This window comes from Penicillium canariense (genome assembly GCF_028826845.1).
Source record: "Penicillium canariense strain IBT 26290 chromosome Unknown utg000002l_segment0_segment0, whole genome shotgun sequence".
NCBI classification, from domain to species: domain Eukaryota; kingdom Fungi; phylum Ascomycota; class Eurotiomycetes; order Eurotiales; family Aspergillaceae; genus Penicillium; species Penicillium canariense.
In genome coordinates, this window is record NW_026622729.1 from 1,766,011 (window position 1) to 1,783,876 (window position 17,866).

Genomic DNA, 17,866 nt, shown 5'->3' on the forward strand with positions numbered 1-17,866 from the left:
TGGTGTTACCGCACACCTTATACACATTATTGCAAATGCCTCCGCGGGTACGCATCACGTCGCTTCGACGACAGGCTCTGCGATGCCCCCAAGAACTCCGAATCGTGTGCAGGAGCGCCAGCACCGCTGCTGCTCCAGCAATTACACCAGCTGCGCCCATTGAGCAAATGACACGGTCAAAAGCTCCGATCTCGAAGGCTCCTCCCGCTCAGCTGCCATCGCACCGCAACCCCGAATACCGCCGGTCACAACTCCTGCGACAATACACCTCCCTTCTCCGCACATCTCCTCTCATGGTCATCTTCCAACACAACAACCTGAAGTCTATGGAATGGGCCTCAATCCGACGAGAGCTTACCAAAGCGCTCCAAAAGGTGGATGAGAAGATTGCTGCCGAGGGCCGGACAGCCCCGGAACTGGCGCCTTACATCAAGCTGCAGACCATCCAGACCAGCATTTTCGAGGTCGCGATCCGCATTGTCGAGTACTTCCGACCCAATGAGGCCTCGCTGGCTGCCGGACAGCCCCCAAGCGCTGTCAACCCTGTCACACAAACATCCGCCGAGTTGCCGGCTATCTCCGGCTCCAAGGATGACCCTTCTTTGACCCACGATTTGTCTCGCGCTGCCCACGCTGCAGTGAAGCACTTGAAGGGCCGACATGAGCTTGCCGACATTCTGGTCGGCCCCGTGGCGATTCTCTCCATCCCCGCCGTCTCACCCGAACATATGAAGGCCGCCCTGTCGATTCTGACGCCCAAGGAAGCTGGATTCCCTGCGCCCACCCGCAAAGGCAACCCGGATTACCACGACCCTATCGTCCAGAACGGTCTGCAGAAGATTAACCTCCTCGCCGCGCGTGTGGATGGCAAGGTATTTGATACCACCGAGACCAAGTGGATCGCCGGAATCGAGGGCGGCATGGACGGCCTGCGCTCTCAGCTCATCATGGCCTTGCAGAGCATGGGATCCAGTGTCACCAGCACTCTGGAGGGTGCTGGCAAGAGCTTGTATCTCACCATGGAGAGCCGGAGAAGCGTTTTGGAGCAGGAGCAGCAGCCCGAGGGCGAGAAGAGCGAATCGTCCTAGTTTGGCTGGGGCCATACCAAACCATTCTTGTATAATAGGTCATACTGTTGGTTTTGCATCCTAGAGGATATTAGCTTTTGTTTTCTTTTTCTTTGTCTAGGACGACTGTATACTGCACAACAAATACACCATGGTGAAATTGTTTCTACCTGAACTTGAGATCGGGATATCATGTTGATTATGTAGAAATCGCCTCAAACATAAGAAAGCTTCTTCCTGTTCACCAAAGAGCCCCTTCTAGTGCTCTCTCAAGCGCAACTTGGCATTCATGCCCACAATGCAGCGCACAAGATCCCAGTCGCCATCCAGACCCACCCAGTCCGTCACCAGGATACCAGTCGAGCAATCACCGTGGTCATCGCTTTGACGACGGCAAATATAGTCCACCGTTGCGGGATTCACCTTGGCCGCAATCTTCTCGGGCCAGGTATTAGTCTTCCAGAAGTTACTCGCACTGAGAAAGTTGATGTAGAAGGGATACTGGCGGGCCTCCACTGGACCCGGCAGCACACCGAATGGGTAGCAGCACTTGCTAGCACGGTCAATTTGCTCCTTGACGAATTGGATCTTCTTCTCGATGTTGGTGCTCTCCTGGACCTCGTAGAAGTCCTGGATACAGAGCTGACCGCTAGGGCATGTGGCGTTGGGAGTATTGTCTTCCCACGCGGCGGCATCAATCCCCCAGCCATTGCCCCCATGCTCCTGCTTGAGATCGTCTGGAAGATTGAAGCGGCGAATAAGGACGACCTTGCCCCGAGATTCACCGAGAGTCGGGATCTTGGGCCGCACCCACCAGCGGCTATCGGGGAGCGCATAGTGGCGGGATAGGATGTGGGCGAGCTGTTCATCCTTCGCATTACCGGGCCCCTCACGCTTGAGGGAGATAATCAGCGTTTCAGACGGGTTCTGCTGGAGGAAATCGTTGACCTCCTTCATCAGGTCGCGGAAGTACTTGTTGCCGGTCAGCGAGATCGGGAAGACGCTGTGGACGAGGACCAACTCGTCCTTCGCGGGGTCATCGGGGTACTGGGGCTGGACACGGATGTCGAAGAAGCGGACGCCGTTCTTCAGCTGCTCGCGCGGGCTGACGGCCTGGCAGCGCACCGAGGGGGGCGCGATGTGGCAGGTGGGCGAGTTGTGGGTGCCAGGGATGGAAAGTGCGGAGAGCAGCGTATCGTCACGGAGCTCGCCCATCCATGCGTTCAAGTTGGCCGACGAGAAGATAGCCAGGTGTGATTCGGGAGTCACATACACGCCCGTCAAGCGGTACTTCGGGTGTTCAGACTCGCACCTCATGGTGGCCGACTCTGCAGTTGGCACAGGGGTTTGAATCGAGTGACGCTCACCATCGACCTCGAATGTCAGACGCATGCGCTCCTTGTCGGAGTGAATGAACGCCTTTCGCTCGGTCTTCACAGTGGTGAAAGGCTCGACGCGGATGTCGACGCCCTGCTGCTCGTCGAAGGGACGAGTGTCGGGGAGAATGGCCCTCACGGGCTCATTGATGCGAGTGGTGTTTGTGAGCACGCGCGTAAAGTTCAACGCCAGCGAGGCGATATCATCTCCCCTGTTCGCCTTGGGAGCCTCAAACCGTTCAATCCGCTTGAGAATGATCGGAGTGCTGGTGTTGTTGCGGATGGTGAGAAGCTCGGCTACCATGGTGGATGGCGGGGGGGGGAAACAAAGTGCTGCAAAGCTTGCGGAAGCTCCGTGCCGGGTTAATTGGGTCTCAACTAGGATGTGAAGCTCAAGAAGGACGGCGAGACTGTAAGCTGAACAAGAGGGTTTACCCCCTCTATCGGCGCTCTGCGGGCGATCGCCTATCGTGGAGCTCCTCTCTTGGCAGTGGAAGCTGATTCGAAGCTCACAAGACTCGCCAACGCCGAGTTCCCACGTTCCCCATCGTCCCGTGCAAGGCACCCGCGAACTTGATTCGTTAAGCCCGTAGGGCGACGGGGCAGCCGACCATGTGTTGTGCATGCCCGGGACCCAGCGCGGAGCATTATGATGCATTTGGGGGGCTCACCACCTGGCGTGGGGTAGCGGGGGATCTCACCTTTGGCTCGGAGTAGGGGCTGGAATATATCGGTGACGAAAGACAGAAATCTCCAATACCAGATGCGGATCTTGTTCCGTTCAGAGATGCTGTAGCTCGTTCTACAGGGCGTTGATAGGTTCTGTCTTTTCCGAATCGGCCTAATCCGATTTTATTTTCAGGGTAGGCAGCCAGACATTTGAGCACGTATGTAATATAGCAAATAACAAGCGAATCATACCCTTCGAAGATGTGTTTACCTTGTTTAGACAATGTACTTCCAACTTCGGCTTTATTTATTTTCGTTGCGGTGGTAGGAGCAGGTATAAATAGGAAGAAAGAAGTTCCGTCATGAGAAGTCCTTCGACTCAGCTAACATCTCTGTTCCAAAAGGACCTGCTTTCGGGTCACGGAGGTTAGCCGAAAATGTAAACCTAGAATCTGAATTGAAGGAGGTTAGGATCAATGAGCTATATGCACCTATATACACAGGATAATGTCCGCCGGGTAGGGCTTTCCTGTCTGGGCTGCCGCCGCTTTTATGAGGGCGCTTAGGCTCAGGCATCCCTCTATCGAAGAAGTGTAACTACGTCTTTGGGACCAAAAGCCAGTAACCTTCATTGTGCGCATGCGCACATGCATGGTCGCCGGGTTTAGCAGAATGACATGCATTACATTCCTCAGCCCACATTTTCCTAAAATTATAGAATTCTTCGAAACTTCTGTGGAGGTACAAGGTGCGTTTTTCGAGCAGGTGATCGCACAAAGCCTCTAGTGTGAAGGGCTAAAGCAAGAATTGATTCAGTTTTAACTAGGCCAGATGCAATCTACCAAACACTTAGAGAAAAGGAAGAGATTCGGGGTGGAGTCGTAGTGTAAAGAAGGTGCAGGCGGGCACTGGCCCGTTACAGGCAATACCTTGTTGACTTCTTTCCCATTCACTGAGGATTCGTGAGCCCAACCATGCAAGCCTTGAAATGTGCTTGCCAGGTATTAATTATTAATCTACACATACTGAACATTCACATACGCAGTGTTGGCATCTTTGCCACCTTGTGTGTCGTGCCTCCAAACCATTTATCCTTTCGCATTCTGACGCGATGATTCTGTTCCCAGATCTCCTCGGCAGTATACCTGTACCAATTTTGCACCTCTCGCCACGCCGTCTCACCATCCGACTGCTCACGAAGCAGAATGATTGCATTCTCGTTGATTACACGTGCCCCAGCGAGATAATGCAGTGGAGTATTGAGGTCCGTGTCCTGTGCTGCCACGCACTGCTCAAACCCCGATGACAGGAGATATTCCAGCAACTCCATTTGGGCCGGAAACTCTAACTCGCACACTTCTATTGATGATGCTTCCTTGGGCTTGCCTCGGAGATTATGGATGGATTCACGCGTCTTGGATGCGTGATTCTGGATCATGGACGACATACAGGCGATATGAAGGAGTGTATGCCCCATGGCCGTTGCACCAGCGAATTCGAGGGGAATATCCCGTTCGACCCTTCGACCCGTTTTAGAGCCTGTAGTGAATGTGCTGTCGCCACGTGTAATATGTGGGTGAGGAGGTATGGAGTGCGGATGCTAAAGTCAATCCGTGGATCATTTGCGAGGGTATTGTACGCCGCTTCATTCCACGGTTCACATTGAAGGAAAGTTGACATAAGAGGAGTAATGCTGTTACGTACGTCCCCTAGCGGAGGAACGTTGGGATTGAAGCCAGCCTTTAGTAAATGACGAAGCATCTCTATGCTCTGATTGGCGCCTGAGATGGCCTCATGAATTGGGGAGGAAAGGGCGAGAGACGAGGGTGTCGGTGGTTCTGGGATATCCCCCAGAGCAGGGAAAGCTATCCAGAACGAGCGATCCGCATCTGTAGCCAGAAGCCGGTCCATCATTGCGACTAGTCCCGACCCAGCTGCAATGACCAGGGAGTGCCCAAAGTTCGGATACTCGTCGCAAAGGCCTTGCGCTGCTGTTGCTCCTGCCCAGAATTCTACCAACAGTCGCGTCTCTACCTCCAACTCAGTAATATGAACTGTCTGTGGAGTTGGGATGCCGGCCAAAATGTCAGATCTTGCGTAATCACCCTCTAAGTTATTGAGGTCAATCTCCGTTCGGGAACGAAGAAACAACGCCTGCCAGGCCTCAAATGATGAGATTAGGTATCCACCTGGGTTTGCTTCTAATTTCAGCAGAAGATCCACTTTCTCCACAGATTGGGCTCGAATCGCTGCTACCAGGGCACTGTATCAATGGCTAGGATACCACGATGTCGTATAGTTGGGACTGTAAATGCAGTGTGTTTGCATGCAGAACATTTGTTTTATTTTGGACCAATATGGCGTATGTTCTGCATCCCACAGGCTGGGTGGTGGAGAATTGGTGATGCCTTCTTGTTGCTGAAGAAAATGCTCCCATCCAGTTTCGAGGTATCTGTTAAGGTCGTCTAGAGTGCTTTGCGCGGCGACCTGAAAAACTGCCGTTTTGCCTAGCCAGCTGCACGTACATTCGACCACAGTGCTAGGGACGTCCATTGATAATCTCATTCGGGGTGAGCAGCTGTTCCCTGCCATCTGAGCATGAACGAATGGAGTAAAAGTCCAAGGTATCTATGGGAGGGAATAGAATGGCGAGGGAGTCAGGGGGAACACCTCGAGGGTGGCGTGGAAAGTATTTCCCACTAAATATTAGGCGCTAATGGTAATCAAAACCCGCAAATTGCATGTGAACATGTGCCAGTCTTCGTATTACGTATATGGTATACAGTACAACTGGACCCCTTTTAGTCAATTATTGTCAGACCAAGCTAAAGTGTATACTATAGCGCGATAGGATCTTCTTAAAGTAGTCTCTTCTAGAGTAGGTATCGCTTCTTACTACCTATCTATATATCTATCCCCTCAGCTTATATGTACTTATATACGAATACTTAGAATATATATCTAATTCGGCAATAGTCATACTAGCTAAATACTATCCTAGGGAAGCTAATCATTAACTACTACTATCCCGATACTAATATCGATATTTAAGATTATTAGTAATTCTTTAATTTTACGACATTGATGGAAAATTCGCGGCGCAGATATTTCCGGGCACCAGGTGGGTCGATTTACAGGTGCCCATTTATTGAATGATATCTAACGGTTGTCATCAACAGACAGGCTATGATTTCTCAAGGATTATACATTGTTCCGGTGAGGTTTATGTAGATAAGACGTAAGGAGATGTTAAGATTGTCTCTTTTGTATCGTGGGTTGTTTGACAAATATTTCTTTTGCTTAAACGCTGTAAAACAGAGTATGCATGGGAAAATCGTATGTGATCAGATCAGTACCTCCTCATTTTCTTCCCCTTCCTTTACAAATAAACAATTGAATTCGCACGCAGGTCTGAGTGTGACCTCGAATCTGATGGTGGGGTCTTCCACCTTCTCCTTCCCGCATGCCGGGAAAGCCACAATCTCCTTATACACCTGCAAAATTCTGATGACCGTGTATTGCATCTCAACGAATGCAAATTCCTGCCCGATGCAGGTCCTTTGACCACGATGGAATGGGAGGAACTCCCAGGGCTTCGGCTGCCAGCCTGACCACCAGCGCTGCGGCAACCATGTTTTAGGGTCAAAATAGTTGTCGGAGCCAACGGGAGGGTACAACTCCTCACGCTGCATCATGAGACCAATTGAGAAGATAATACGAGTGTCTCCGAGAACACCAATCGGGGAGAGTCCATCCGGACCACCGCCGCGTGGAAGGGTGGTATCGTGGAGGGCATGGCGATAATTCAAGGGAACGACGGGATATAGACGCATGGTTTCGTTCAGAACGGCTTGGAGACACGTCATGTCCCTCAAATCATTGTAGGTGGGCTTGCAGCTTTTGGGTCCAACACCAAACTTAGCGGCTATCTCTGCACGGACCTTGGCCAGTATGTCTGGGTTTCGGGATAATTCAAAGAGAGCGAAGGAGAGCGTGACGGCCGTAGTATCCCGTCCAGCAATGAGGATACCCAACAATTGATCGCAGATGTCACGGCCGTCTCGAGTGGACCGGGCCAGAGCATCAAGGAACGTGTCTGTTTTCGAGTAGGCTGGATCCAACTCTTCTGCTGAGCGAGAGAGGACCTTTTCAATATATGGCTGGAGGAAATTATCGATCACCTTGAGTTCTTGGCGGAACTTTGCGCGTGAGAGAAGGCAGGCAAAGTCACTGGAGAGAGGTCAGTATAATTAAATGCCTCTGTCTCCAGGGGGTTCAAGTATACTTACTCCATTTTAAAGAACTCTTCCTGGCGGGCCATGATATATGCGATAGCCTCCACGATCCTTGTCCCCGGATCTTCCAGACTATCGGCGGCTTTTCCAAGTAGGTAGTGCGTGGCAGTATCCAAGGTATAGCGGAAGAAAAGTGGCACAATATCGACTACCCTGTTTGGCGAATCACTTCCATGGAGGAGAGTAATGAGTTTTTGGGCATATGTTTCAAACCCCTCCAAGTTTGTGATGCGCTCTTTCGTGAACATTGGCCGAAGACGCTGTCGTGAATGCGCCCATAGTTGACCATCCGTGCTGAAAACACTATTGCCCAGCAATTCTTTCCAGTCTTCGTAGAATCGCTTACCCTTGCCATAGTCTGCGAACTGGCTGCTTATGATAGCCTTAATGTTCTCTGGATCCGCTGTGAAGAGGTTGCGAGACAAGCCCGAGTTGAGCTCCACTGTTGCTGGAGATGTTTCAAATTTGGATGCTCCTCGGGCAGTTCGCATAGCAGTATCCCAGAAGTCAAGATCATGCCCTGTTTTACTTGTTTGTATGTACCCGTATACAAAGTCAATTGCTGGTTTGCAAGTCAGTAATCATGTGTTTCATTGTGTTTGGTATCGAGATGGGATTGTGTGAGAAAAGCGCGTTTTTGCACTATTCTATGAAAGGGTGAAGGGCAGGGTTGGCATATGGGTTGAATGGGAGAGTAGAAGTCAGTTATAGCAGAAGGTCAACTCACCAAATGGGAGATACGTTCGAATCATAGGTGCCCTGGGACCTAGAGCAGCGATCTTTCTGGATATTAGGAACTTTTGCATCCAATAATAAAGGACTAGTACGCCCAAGAGGCCGAAAGCAGCCCGTTTAGGCGTTAGATGAGGAGCCAAATCTTGGATCATTTTGTCGGGTATTGAATGGGGGAAAGAAAGAATGAAAGAAAGAACCAAGGCGAATTGATCTTCTCTCTTTTGATTTGGATGACCAGATTGGGGCTGTACAGCTCAGTCTAGCAGAGACTGTTACTGCAGACCAGGTCAATAGTTCCTGACACCTTTGAACAATTTATTTAGGAAAATGGGCAAAAAGAAGTATAACCCCGACAAGAAGAGTGTCCCGGGAAATTAAACGGCATCGTTGGTTCAGATTGGGTTAGGGCATGGAGTCACATAATTCGGTGAGGCTTTTATTTCGGAATTCGAATCATTTCCCGCGGCATCCGCGTCCTGAGGGATTTATACTGACGTACAGAACGAGGCAGTTGCGTAAGCTGCGAACTAGTGGATCGAGAGGTTGCACAATCGAAATGGATGGATAAACCCACTACCTTCCGCATCAGGTAAGGTCGAAGCGACTTAACCCAAGGATTTCCCAGGGGCCGCCTAGCTTCTTTTTGAGGCAGGAGATTAATCCAGCTTAATCTCGACCTCACTCTCGATGCGCCGCTACCGGAGCCGCTGTTTGCCCACGACGTCAATACTCGGCCCAGTTTCTTCCAATCGCTCAGCTCGGTGGCCTCTCTGTGAGACCCCTGTGCTCTTTGGCAGACGATGTCGTATTCGGGATACGGGTCGAGTACATTAGGGAGTTACTTAGGCATGTTTAGAGGTATTTTAGTTAGGATACAGGGGCCGATGATGATAGAGTATAAACACAGTTACCTGATACGGTACCGTTATCCCGGTGAGTCATTTAACTACGCACTAGCAAAACTAAGCTCGTGGTCTTGGTTTTTCAACCAGGGTCCTTCATTGGTGAATATATTCACCGTCTCCAGCAGCAGCCACACACAGTCACACTTGAATGAAGCGCGCCAATGAAAGGGTCAATTGCTTGATCTGAAGTTATCCACGTGTCTAACTGCTTCTTAGGGCCGATCGTCGGGTCCGTCCTTGGCTTCTCAGACTAAGGAGGCCTATGCTTCTAATTGGTTTTATATATCACTCACTGGCTTGCAATTCCGCACACATCCCGCAATTCCAACCGAATAGAAGCCTCCCACTGGCGCTTTCGATATTCAGGAGGTACCCAAATTTTAGGCACCACGCGTCCTCCAGTACTAAGCGACATGGGTCCATCCACCTCCCGGCGCGACGCCGGATGTCTACTGCATATCAATTGGACGAGATGCGACCACGAAGAACCTGTGGGCTGGCAGGCTATGGGCCGATGTCTTGAATTATCCCGCAGGCTACTGTAGCTTGGCTAAGGCCGGAATCTCATAGTATGTACAGCATCACACAGACCACCTAATCAACAGAGCTCGGAGACATGTCAGCCACGATGCAAGAAAATCGCGCAAACAGATGGGACTGAGACAGCGTTTGCCCCTGAAGGGAAGTTCAGTCTATATAACGGCACAGTCGCGAAGGTGTGAGAAATTGTTGTGGCACTTGGATTCTACCACAGCAACCCCAACAAGACTAGCTCTGGCGAGACAGAAAAGGAACTTCTTCTGATTGGAAACAGATCCTGCGTGGGAAAAAAAGCAAATTCGAAAGGATAAAGGAAGCCAGGGCACATCAACTCAGGTAATCAATGGAGAAGGGACCCTCCCGTATATTGAAGATGAGCCAGACAGAAGCCATCTGCCGGGTCTCGAAGGCAGTCGAGTTGCCGAATGGCCCAGAAACGACTGAAGCCGATAGGATGAAGGTCGCAGACAGCACAGCCGTCCGTCTTCCGCAGGCAGCTTCTCCCTCAGTATCCAAGAGAAGTCACTCAAGCCCTTCTCGCGGCTTCAGTTTGGCCATGCTGCAAGAAAGCCTCGCGTTTGCCTCCAGCTACCTCCAGGTGCGGCTCAAAGAGGGCAAGAAGCCTTACAACCCCTTGACGAAAATTGGCCGCTTCAACCATTACATTGTGGATCCCTTATTCCGTTGGCATGGGCGAAACGACCGGATCGTTGCCTCGCAATCCCTCGGGCGAGTGAGCATGCAGGGAGAGAACCGCTCGGTGTTGAACGGCGGGAGTCACAACTACGCCGGGCTGTATGAACTGTCGCCACAGGATGAACAGCTGCAGCGGAAGTGCCTGGACAATCTGCCTCTCGCGGATGCTGAGGCTGTCCCGCTGCTCAACCAACTGATGGTCGACGGTCTGGCGAGGTTCTTCAACGCCGACTGTTGCTACACGACGACGACCGGCTACCAATCAAACGTCCTCGGGCTACCGGCCATTGCTCGAGACAATTCGCTCATCGTGATGGACGAGAAATGCCACAACTCGATTTTCACGGCCTCGTACATGTCCCGCGCCAGAGCCCGCAAAAAGTTCCGGCATAATGACATGGCACACCTGCAGTCCATCCTGGAGTCAACTCAGGGGGACCACTTTGATATTATCGTGGTCGTGGAGGGTCTTTACAGGTGAGCTACCTTCCTTCCCGCCTGTGGTGCAACTGTGGTGCAAATCTGTCTCGAGTAACCACTAATACCATCTCCCCTGTGTTTAGTATGGATGGGACCATCCCACCGCTGGATTGTCTGTATGTCCTCAAGAAGAAATTCAACTTCACCTTATACGTGGATGAAGCACACTCGTTCGGCTCGATCGGGAAAACCGGAGGAGGTTGTCTGGAGATGTGGAACGACCAACACCCCGAAGCTCTTATCCCTGAAGACGTGATTGACGTTCGCAGCGCTGTTCTGTCCAAGGCAGTCGGCGGAATAGGCGGATTCGTGTGCGCCACTGCTCCGTTCCAGGAAGGCCTCCGCCGGCGGGCAGAGGAGCTGGCGAAGCGAGGCGAGTCACTCACAACCTCCACCATGCTGCAGACGTTGTCGCTGTTGCGCCAGCCGCGCCGGTTGGTGAGCCATTTGCATCGCTTGCTCGATCTGTCTCGCTTCTGTCATGAAGAACTGGCCCGCCAAGGGGTTCACATTTATGGCGATGTTTACGTGCCCATGCTGCCCGTGTATGGTGGCCGGCCCAGCAAGGCGGCGGAATTATCCCACGTTCTCCGTCAGCAGGGGCTGGTGGCCTCTCCGGTCAGTGCTCCTGCGGTCGAGATCTGGGAAAGTCGAGTGCGCGTCACCTTGTCGGCATCGTACAGTGATGAGGACGTGAACGCCTTGATCGACGCCATTATCACCGCGAGTCAACGCATCGGACTCAGCAGACCAACCAATGTTCCGCGCCAAATGTACAGATGCGCGACGAGCCCGGTGGACGAGCGGGAGCTGAAGAGGGAGGCTCAAGAAGTGCACGCGGACCTCAGCCGCGCGCTGCAGCAGCAGATCGAGCAGTTGGTGGCGACGCAGCATGCTGGCATCTCCGCGGCGGAGATTGCCGCTGGCCATGCTGCCCGCCAGGTGTACGGTCTCGGGTCAGGCAGTGCTCGGTGGATTCTGGGCACTTTCCCACCACACCTCGAGGTCGAAGACTTCACAGCACAATTGACCCGGCAGCCGGCCGCGCTGACCTACCCGGATTCCGACTTGGGCCTCATGTCGACCATTGCCGGCCTGTGCCGTCCGGTGATGGCTTGCCGACGACACTATTTCCTGGTTCCCGCGAGCCTGCCGTCGACAGCTGAGGAAGGCTTTCGGGTGGCCTCAAAGAACTCGGGAACCGTCTGCCTGACATACGCCGATCGGGATGCCCTGGTCCCGCTGTTTGAGGCGCTGTCATGGCGCAGCGCGACTTATCTCACACTCTACCTGGACCCGGTGGTCGGCGGCGGCTACATGAATCTGATGGCTCTCGCTACGCAACTGGCGGCTAAGAGAGGCGTGATCCAAGGCATGACGGTCCTCCTCAATGACACCAACGGACTAGGGCGTCTGGGGCCATCCCAGCTGGGAATTGCGTCCGCCGTCGACCTCGTCCGCTTCTCTCAGATCCTCTCCGCCCGGATTCTGGTCAGCGGATCATTCTATCGGGCCTTCGGCCTGCCGGGCGGTTATCTGGCCGGAGACCCTACGATCATTGAAGAGTTGCGCTATACCAGTCGCTGCTACATGTTCACCACGTCTCCCCAACCGTTCGTGATGGCCATGGTCAAGGAGGCTCTGCAGGGCCGGTTGAGCGCGGCCCCAGTTGAAGAGAGGCACACGATGGCCATGGCCACCAAATCCAGACCGGGAAACGTGCTCAGTATGCTGCGTCGCACAGTTCGCCGGTTGCCACAAGAATGGGCGCCGTTGCTCGCGCTTGTTCTTGTGTTTCTTCATGTTCTCTTCAAGATGGTGTAAGCGTCAGCCAGACGCTCAAATGAGAGTAGGCATCGCCCAAACCCGTGGGTTGGGTTCGGTCTTCGTCAGCAGATTGGCATGGACGGGTTGTTATCTGTATTGGGCAGCTCTACATCCTGGTTAGCCTCCCTTTCGAGATCTTCTCAGCCTGGATAAACTTAGCAATATCTCGGAAGCACGGAGAGGATGGCTTCTTGACCAAGCAAGTTTTACCATTTTGCAGAACAGGGGCTCCATGCATTACGTGGTATTCGTCTGCGTTGGAAATCATGACGAAGTTTACTTCGGAGGAAGCGCAGAGTTGCTCTGCATGGATCGTGATATGAGAGACAAGGCAAGTGATGCAAGACAATGGGCAAAGATACTTTCAAAGATGAGTCTGGTGGTCCAGATTTGGCGCCAAGAAGGGATTGAAACTATGAAGAATTCATGAACTTGGACACTGGGGTTGGCACCGATAGATTATGGCGATCTTGCCGAGTGTGGAGAACGGAAACCGAAATCCATGCCCACCCGCAAGTCGATTCCCGGCAACTCTATTTAGCTATGAAAATAGAAACGTGAGATTTACTAACTCGTCTATCTTCCTTCAAATCAGACTCGCTTCTCTATCTTCGTGACGCGATGATCACCAACAAGCTGGCCATTGGCAGTTTGTCCCTAGGCCAACACCCTTCTCATTCACTGGATCATAAAATCCACGTTGCAGCCCAACACGGATATGCTGGGATCGAGATAGTCTTTTCCGACTTGGAGAGATACTCTCAGTCAAATAAACTATCTGTCTTGGCAGGTGCTCAGGCAATAAAAGCGATATGTGACGAACGTGACCTGGCCATTCTTTCGTTAGCTCCCTTCGAAAATTACGAGGGAGACCGGTCACCGTTGGTTGACAGGCTGCAGAAGGCTATGCGATGGATCGAAGTCGCTAGAATGCTACATGCGCCTTATTTGCAAGTTCCTGCCCATTACGGTACCGATGCCGTGGGCGATGAAAGTGTGATTATATCCGAATTGCGACAACTATCCAGTCTGGGGAGCGCCAAGCAACCCCTTGTCTCGATTGCATATGAGCCCATGTCTTGGTCAACCCATCATTCAACATGGGAATCTTCGTTGGAGCTAGTTCATGCAGTCGACCGGCCAAACTTCGGGTTGTGCCTCGATACTTTTCACTTGATCACGAAAGTGTGGGCCGACCCCTTTGCCCTATCGGGCAAGTATCCAGACGCGGACAAGATTCTGGATGACTCGGTACGTCGGTTCGTGCGTGACTGTCCGCTCGACAAAATCTTTTTTATTCAATTGTCCGACGGCGAGAGGTTTGATCCTCCTTTCTCAACGGACCACCCATGGTATGTGGAAGGCGAAGCACCGCAATTTACCTGGTCCAAGCATGCACGCCCATTTCCTTTCGAGGCTCATCTGGGTGCATATATGCCAGTTGCTGAAGTGGCGAGAGCATGGATTGTCGAAAAAGGCTATACTGGCTGGGTGTCCTTGGAGATTTTTGATCGACGAATGCGCGACAAGACCAGCCAACCAGAAGACGCCGCTACCCGGGGTATGGATTCACGGAGGAAACTCAAAACAGAACTCGATTCTAATGAGTCGAAGCTTTAGATGGTGGATGCAGAGGATTTGAGCGGAGATGGGAACTGCCCACTGATCCCACCTGGGGCTAGGCATTCTAAAAAGACAATTTATGAAAGACTTACAATCCCGAAAAATGACATATCTTCAATCACTAGAAGTAGTTGATGATAGAAACAAGTAATTTGTTTTACTCCACAAGACTACTTACACATTTTGTTGACTAGGGCCTCCCTCTACTACATCTTCAAGATATTTTGTCAGCCCCGTTTTTAGACGGAATAAAATGCCATTCTATCTCGAAGTATTGTATGACATATCTCTTCGGGAAAGTGATTGGGCTGTCATTGTGCGATCTCGTTTGCTCTGTTTAGCGCCGTCTTTGGGCATTCATAACTGAGAAGCTCAGGTAATCGCTGCAATAAACGTCCAAAGACTTAATCCTTTTCATCCTGAAGGAGGAACAGCGCCCATGCTAGCAGCCAACAGCCAGTCAAAATCCTCAGAGTCAGAATCAATTTGATCATTATTATTTTCGTGCAATCTTTGCGCATCGTCCCCTTCGGCAGATGTATTGGCTTCCATGGAGCCAGATCCAAGCGCAGTGCGAGATCTCTTAGGTTTGGGGGAACGTGCTTGAGTCCTGATGTGGGCTTCTGACACAGCTCGTTTTGTTGAGCGGTAGGGACGGACTCTGCTATCCCACACCCTCTGCATGTGGAGCAAAAAGGTCTGTGCTCGCTTTGCGCTCTCCCATGAGAATCCAAATTCTTCCAGCGCTCGAAAGCATACGTTGAGATGAGCAACTATTTTGTGTTCATGGTTGAAGCGGCGATCGAGAACATTCGCAAAAATAAGCATCAGTGCCGCAGAACAGGTAATCGCAACTGCTTGGATGTTCACGCGACGAAAAGTGTACCGCAATTCATAGAGATGGAGCAGCTTGGCAATTGCGGTGGCAGACTCAACGCACATTTTGCGAGCATGGGTATGGCCGGGGCCTTGAGCGGGCTGAGGTTGAATCGAACGTTTGGACATCCAGGGCCGATGTGCATGGATGATAACTTGATAGTAGTGCATGCTAGATTACACATGTTAGTTTGGATCGAAAAGGCAACAGGACAGGTATCGTACTGCAATAATAGGATATGAGGCAAATAGGGGGTCGTTGAATTGTCAAGGTCAACCTGAAGAGGCGCGGGAAGATTGGCCTTCCAACCAAGAAGTCTCTCGGTAGTTTCCGCGTTGAGCTGTTGGAGTTCGTGTTTGGAGATCTTGGAGGACCCGTATCTGCAAGTCGTGATTAGCAGTAGTACCTGGATCACCTGCAAGTATACCTACAGTACATGACCCAGCGGCGTCATTATTTCGCAGAGTAATATGCGATACCGACTCAAAGCTGCGACTGGATTGACAATGGGCGTGTCAGAGAGATAGGAAACGGGGTATGGGAGCCCGTAAGGGGTCCATCGTTGAGCTTGGTCCCAGGTGGAATCTCGACCAGGCTTGTCGATGGTGACATCTTCCATATTGATTCGAAATGGTCGCCCAAGTAAATATCCCCAGTGCCTAGTGAATCTCCACTGTCAGTAAGTTATCGGCGACTTGGAATTCTGTTTCACGAACTGATCTAACGTATAAGCTCCCCAAAAGACCATGCGCCGCAGTTCAGCCTCAGCTGCGCTGATTGATCCGTCCGCTACGCAGGAAGACATGTCAAGATGTAGTCCGAGATCAAAAGCCAGCCGCATAGCCATTCCTAATAGTAATTTATTAGCGCTGTTGATCATCTATGGTGATGGTAAGTGTACGTCTCACCACTATAAAGCCAGCCTCTAGCGTCGCGCTTACAACCTATGTCATGTCCACTCAAAACTACCATGGCTTGAACGGTTGCCAAGCATGGTGAGTCAAGCTCAATGTCAAGTAGTATCTTTGCCCGATCTGCGAAGAAATCCGACACGGATCTAGGATAAGTGACGAAATTAGGGTGATAGCGAGGCTCAAATGCAGCAACGAGACAGCACCTGCACAGGTAAGCAATTAGCACGTCGACATCAGACATAAAGTAGATTGACATTTATTGGGCAGACTAACATTGCATTTGTCAAGGCCTCGGAATAATAAGGGGTTTCTTCCATGTGCTCTTGCCACTGTTGCTTTGCCATCTCGTACATCGTCCTCTCGACCACATCGAAGGATGGGTTATGCCAGGTGAAGTACAAGCTGACCAGATGCTCCTCTAGGTCATCTGGAATACTTTTACCAATACCCATACGATATAGGTAGTCCTGTCCATCTTTTCGCACGTTGCGATGGATGGTTAGGTTGTCAGGAGTGGGCATCCGCAGCAAATTAAAGTGAGATGTTGGGCCATAATATCGCACTTGTCCATCGGACCCGATTTGTAGATTCCCCATTCTGTCTGACAGCCGATGCACAATATCTTCCATGTCCTCGCTGCCATTAGAATCTTCCTTCAGGTCATCCCTACTTTGCACACCGTCACTTGTTTCAGACTCGCGAACAGAAGATTCTGGATTGGATGTGGCACTTGACTGTCGTTGGTGATGTATAATCGGCTGGCCGAGATCAGGTAAATCGTCTGAAGAAGGGTCATTTGAAACCAATTCTTGGTGAAATTCCGGGAGGCGTTCAAGATCAACAATTTCCTTTTCGTACAGAGGCGGCAAAGGATTGTCAGGAAGTGCAGGAAGAGACAGGGCTGCCTGGGGGGCTATTGTGTGGAGTTCCCCATAGCCATCAAACATCGGAGGTTGCGCCAGCAAATCCATGTTTGAGCTCAACTCGCTGATGTCGATTTCAGGGCCCACGCCTTCGGTTTCCTTGAGCAGGAGTTGCGTATTCCCCGAAAGGGACGAGTGCGATAAGTGCCTGTCTTTTGTCTCAATTTTATCCAAGGCCATTTTGATATGACCAAGCCCGAGAGTGTCTAAAGCCTTTTTTAATGCGACTTCATTCTCATTAAACATGGGTGGTGGAGACAGTCCCTGGTCAATGAGGTATTGAAATAGCTCATCAAGTCGGTCCACGAGGAGGTCGACGACAAATCGAAGGGAAATTCTAGTCCAGGCTTAGCAACCAGTTGATTCCATGTTTCGAGCGAGGGTATGTTGTATTGCTCGGCGCTTAGACAAGCGATATAATGAAACAGACATTGCAAGGAAACTGACTTTCGTTTGTCTGATTCAACTCGGTATTTACATTCCTTCATTTTGTTTTGACAGCTTGAGCAAGATGGCTGCGCTCCATCGCACTGTTTCAGAGGCATCAGTTGAGGCTCCTAGCGATATTTTTGTGGAGAGAATCATTGGTAGTGTAACGGAAATTGGTTTCCGACCTTCACTTTGCTTTCCCGGCATGCATCACAGGCGGTAGTGACATATTTTCGTTTTGTTTCCTTTGTCGGTGGAGGCATAGCTGAGGAAATGTGCAGTACTACTCCTTCATGGAATAGACAGGAGCATTAAGGAGGATGAGAGTTGATGAAGTCTTGGAGAGAGCTCGTGAACTGCCAAAGGTGAATCTCACATTGACCCACGCAGAGGTTTGATCTCAACCAATGGTAAATCCGCTCGACACCGACCCTCGGAAAACCCCCAGGATGGCCGAACAAGTCCTAATTAGCACAGGTCCAAAATGAAAAGGAAAGTTGGAAAGTCAGT

The 17,866-nt window shown here is 51.2% G+C and overlaps 7 protein-coding genes across 7 annotated transcripts; 3 read left to right on the top strand and 4 right to left on the bottom strand.

Moving 5' to 3' along the window:
• Window positions 1-35: 35 nt before the first annotated feature.
• N7482_003849 (mitochondrial 54S ribosomal protein uL10m) lies at window positions 36-1,088 on the top strand (the record flags this gene model as incomplete). The annotated part of the gene is made up of 1 exon (XM_056685974.1): window positions 36-1,088. One exon carries the CDS (start codon window positions 36-38, stop codon window positions 1,086-1,088), a length of 1,053 nt encoding a protein of 350 aa, XP_056544716.1.
• Window positions 1,089-1,325: 237 nt separating this feature from the next.
• On the bottom strand, window positions 1,326-2,747 carry N7482_003850 (phosphatidylinositol-specific phospholipase C; the record flags this gene model as incomplete). Its single annotated transcript, XM_056685975.1, has 1 exon — window positions 1,326-2,747. One exon carries the CDS (start codon window positions 2,745-2,747, stop codon window positions 1,326-1,328), a length of 1,422 nt encoding a protein of 473 aa, XP_056544717.1.
• Window positions 2,748-4,061: 1,314 nt separating this feature from the next.
• Window positions 4,062-5,665, bottom strand: N7482_003851 (uncharacterized protein; the record flags this gene model as incomplete). Its single annotated transcript, XM_056685976.1, has 4 exons — window positions 4,062-4,105; window positions 4,154-4,712; window positions 4,817-5,364; window positions 5,638-5,665. 4 exons carry the CDS (start codon window positions 5,663-5,665, stop codon window positions 4,062-4,064), a joined length of 1,179 nt encoding a protein of 392 aa, XP_056544718.1.
• Window positions 5,666-6,456: 791 nt separating this feature from the next.
• N7482_003852 (cytochrome P450) lies at window positions 6,457-8,294 on the bottom strand (the record flags this gene model as incomplete). The annotated part of the gene is made up of 3 exons (XM_056685977.1): window positions 6,457-7,342; window positions 7,402-7,969; window positions 8,135-8,294. 3 exons carry the CDS (start codon window positions 8,292-8,294, stop codon window positions 6,457-6,459), a joined length of 1,614 nt encoding a protein of 537 aa, XP_056544719.1.
• A 1,636-nt stretch (window positions 8,295-9,930) lies between these two features.
• N7482_003853 (PLP-dependent transferase) lies at window positions 9,931-12,587 on the top strand (the record flags this gene model as incomplete). The annotated part of the gene is made up of 2 exons (XM_056685978.1): window positions 9,931-10,760; window positions 10,847-12,587. 2 exons carry the CDS (start codon window positions 9,931-9,933, stop codon window positions 12,585-12,587), a joined length of 2,571 nt encoding a protein of 856 aa, XP_056544720.1.
• A 624-nt stretch (window positions 12,588-13,211) lies between these two features.
• Window positions 13,212-14,210, top strand: N7482_003854 (sugar phosphate isomerase/epimerase family protein; the record flags this gene model as incomplete). Its single annotated transcript, XM_056685979.1, has 1 exon — window positions 13,212-14,210. The coding sequence occupies one exon, from the start codon at window positions 13,212-13,214 to the stop codon at window positions 14,208-14,210; it is 999 nt and encodes a 332-aa protein (XP_056544721.1).
• Window positions 14,211-14,627: 417 nt separating this feature from the next.
• Window positions 14,628-17,512, bottom strand: N7482_003855 (fungal specific transcription factor domain-containing protein; the record flags this gene model as incomplete). Its single annotated transcript, XM_056685980.1, has 7 exons — window positions 14,628-15,261; window positions 15,315-15,470; window positions 15,522-15,749; window positions 15,807-15,939; window positions 15,999-16,207; window positions 16,278-17,264; window positions 17,406-17,512. 7 exons carry the CDS (start codon window positions 17,510-17,512, stop codon window positions 14,628-14,630), a joined length of 2,454 nt encoding a protein of 817 aa, XP_056544722.1.
• Window positions 17,513-17,866: the final 354 nt, after the last annotated feature.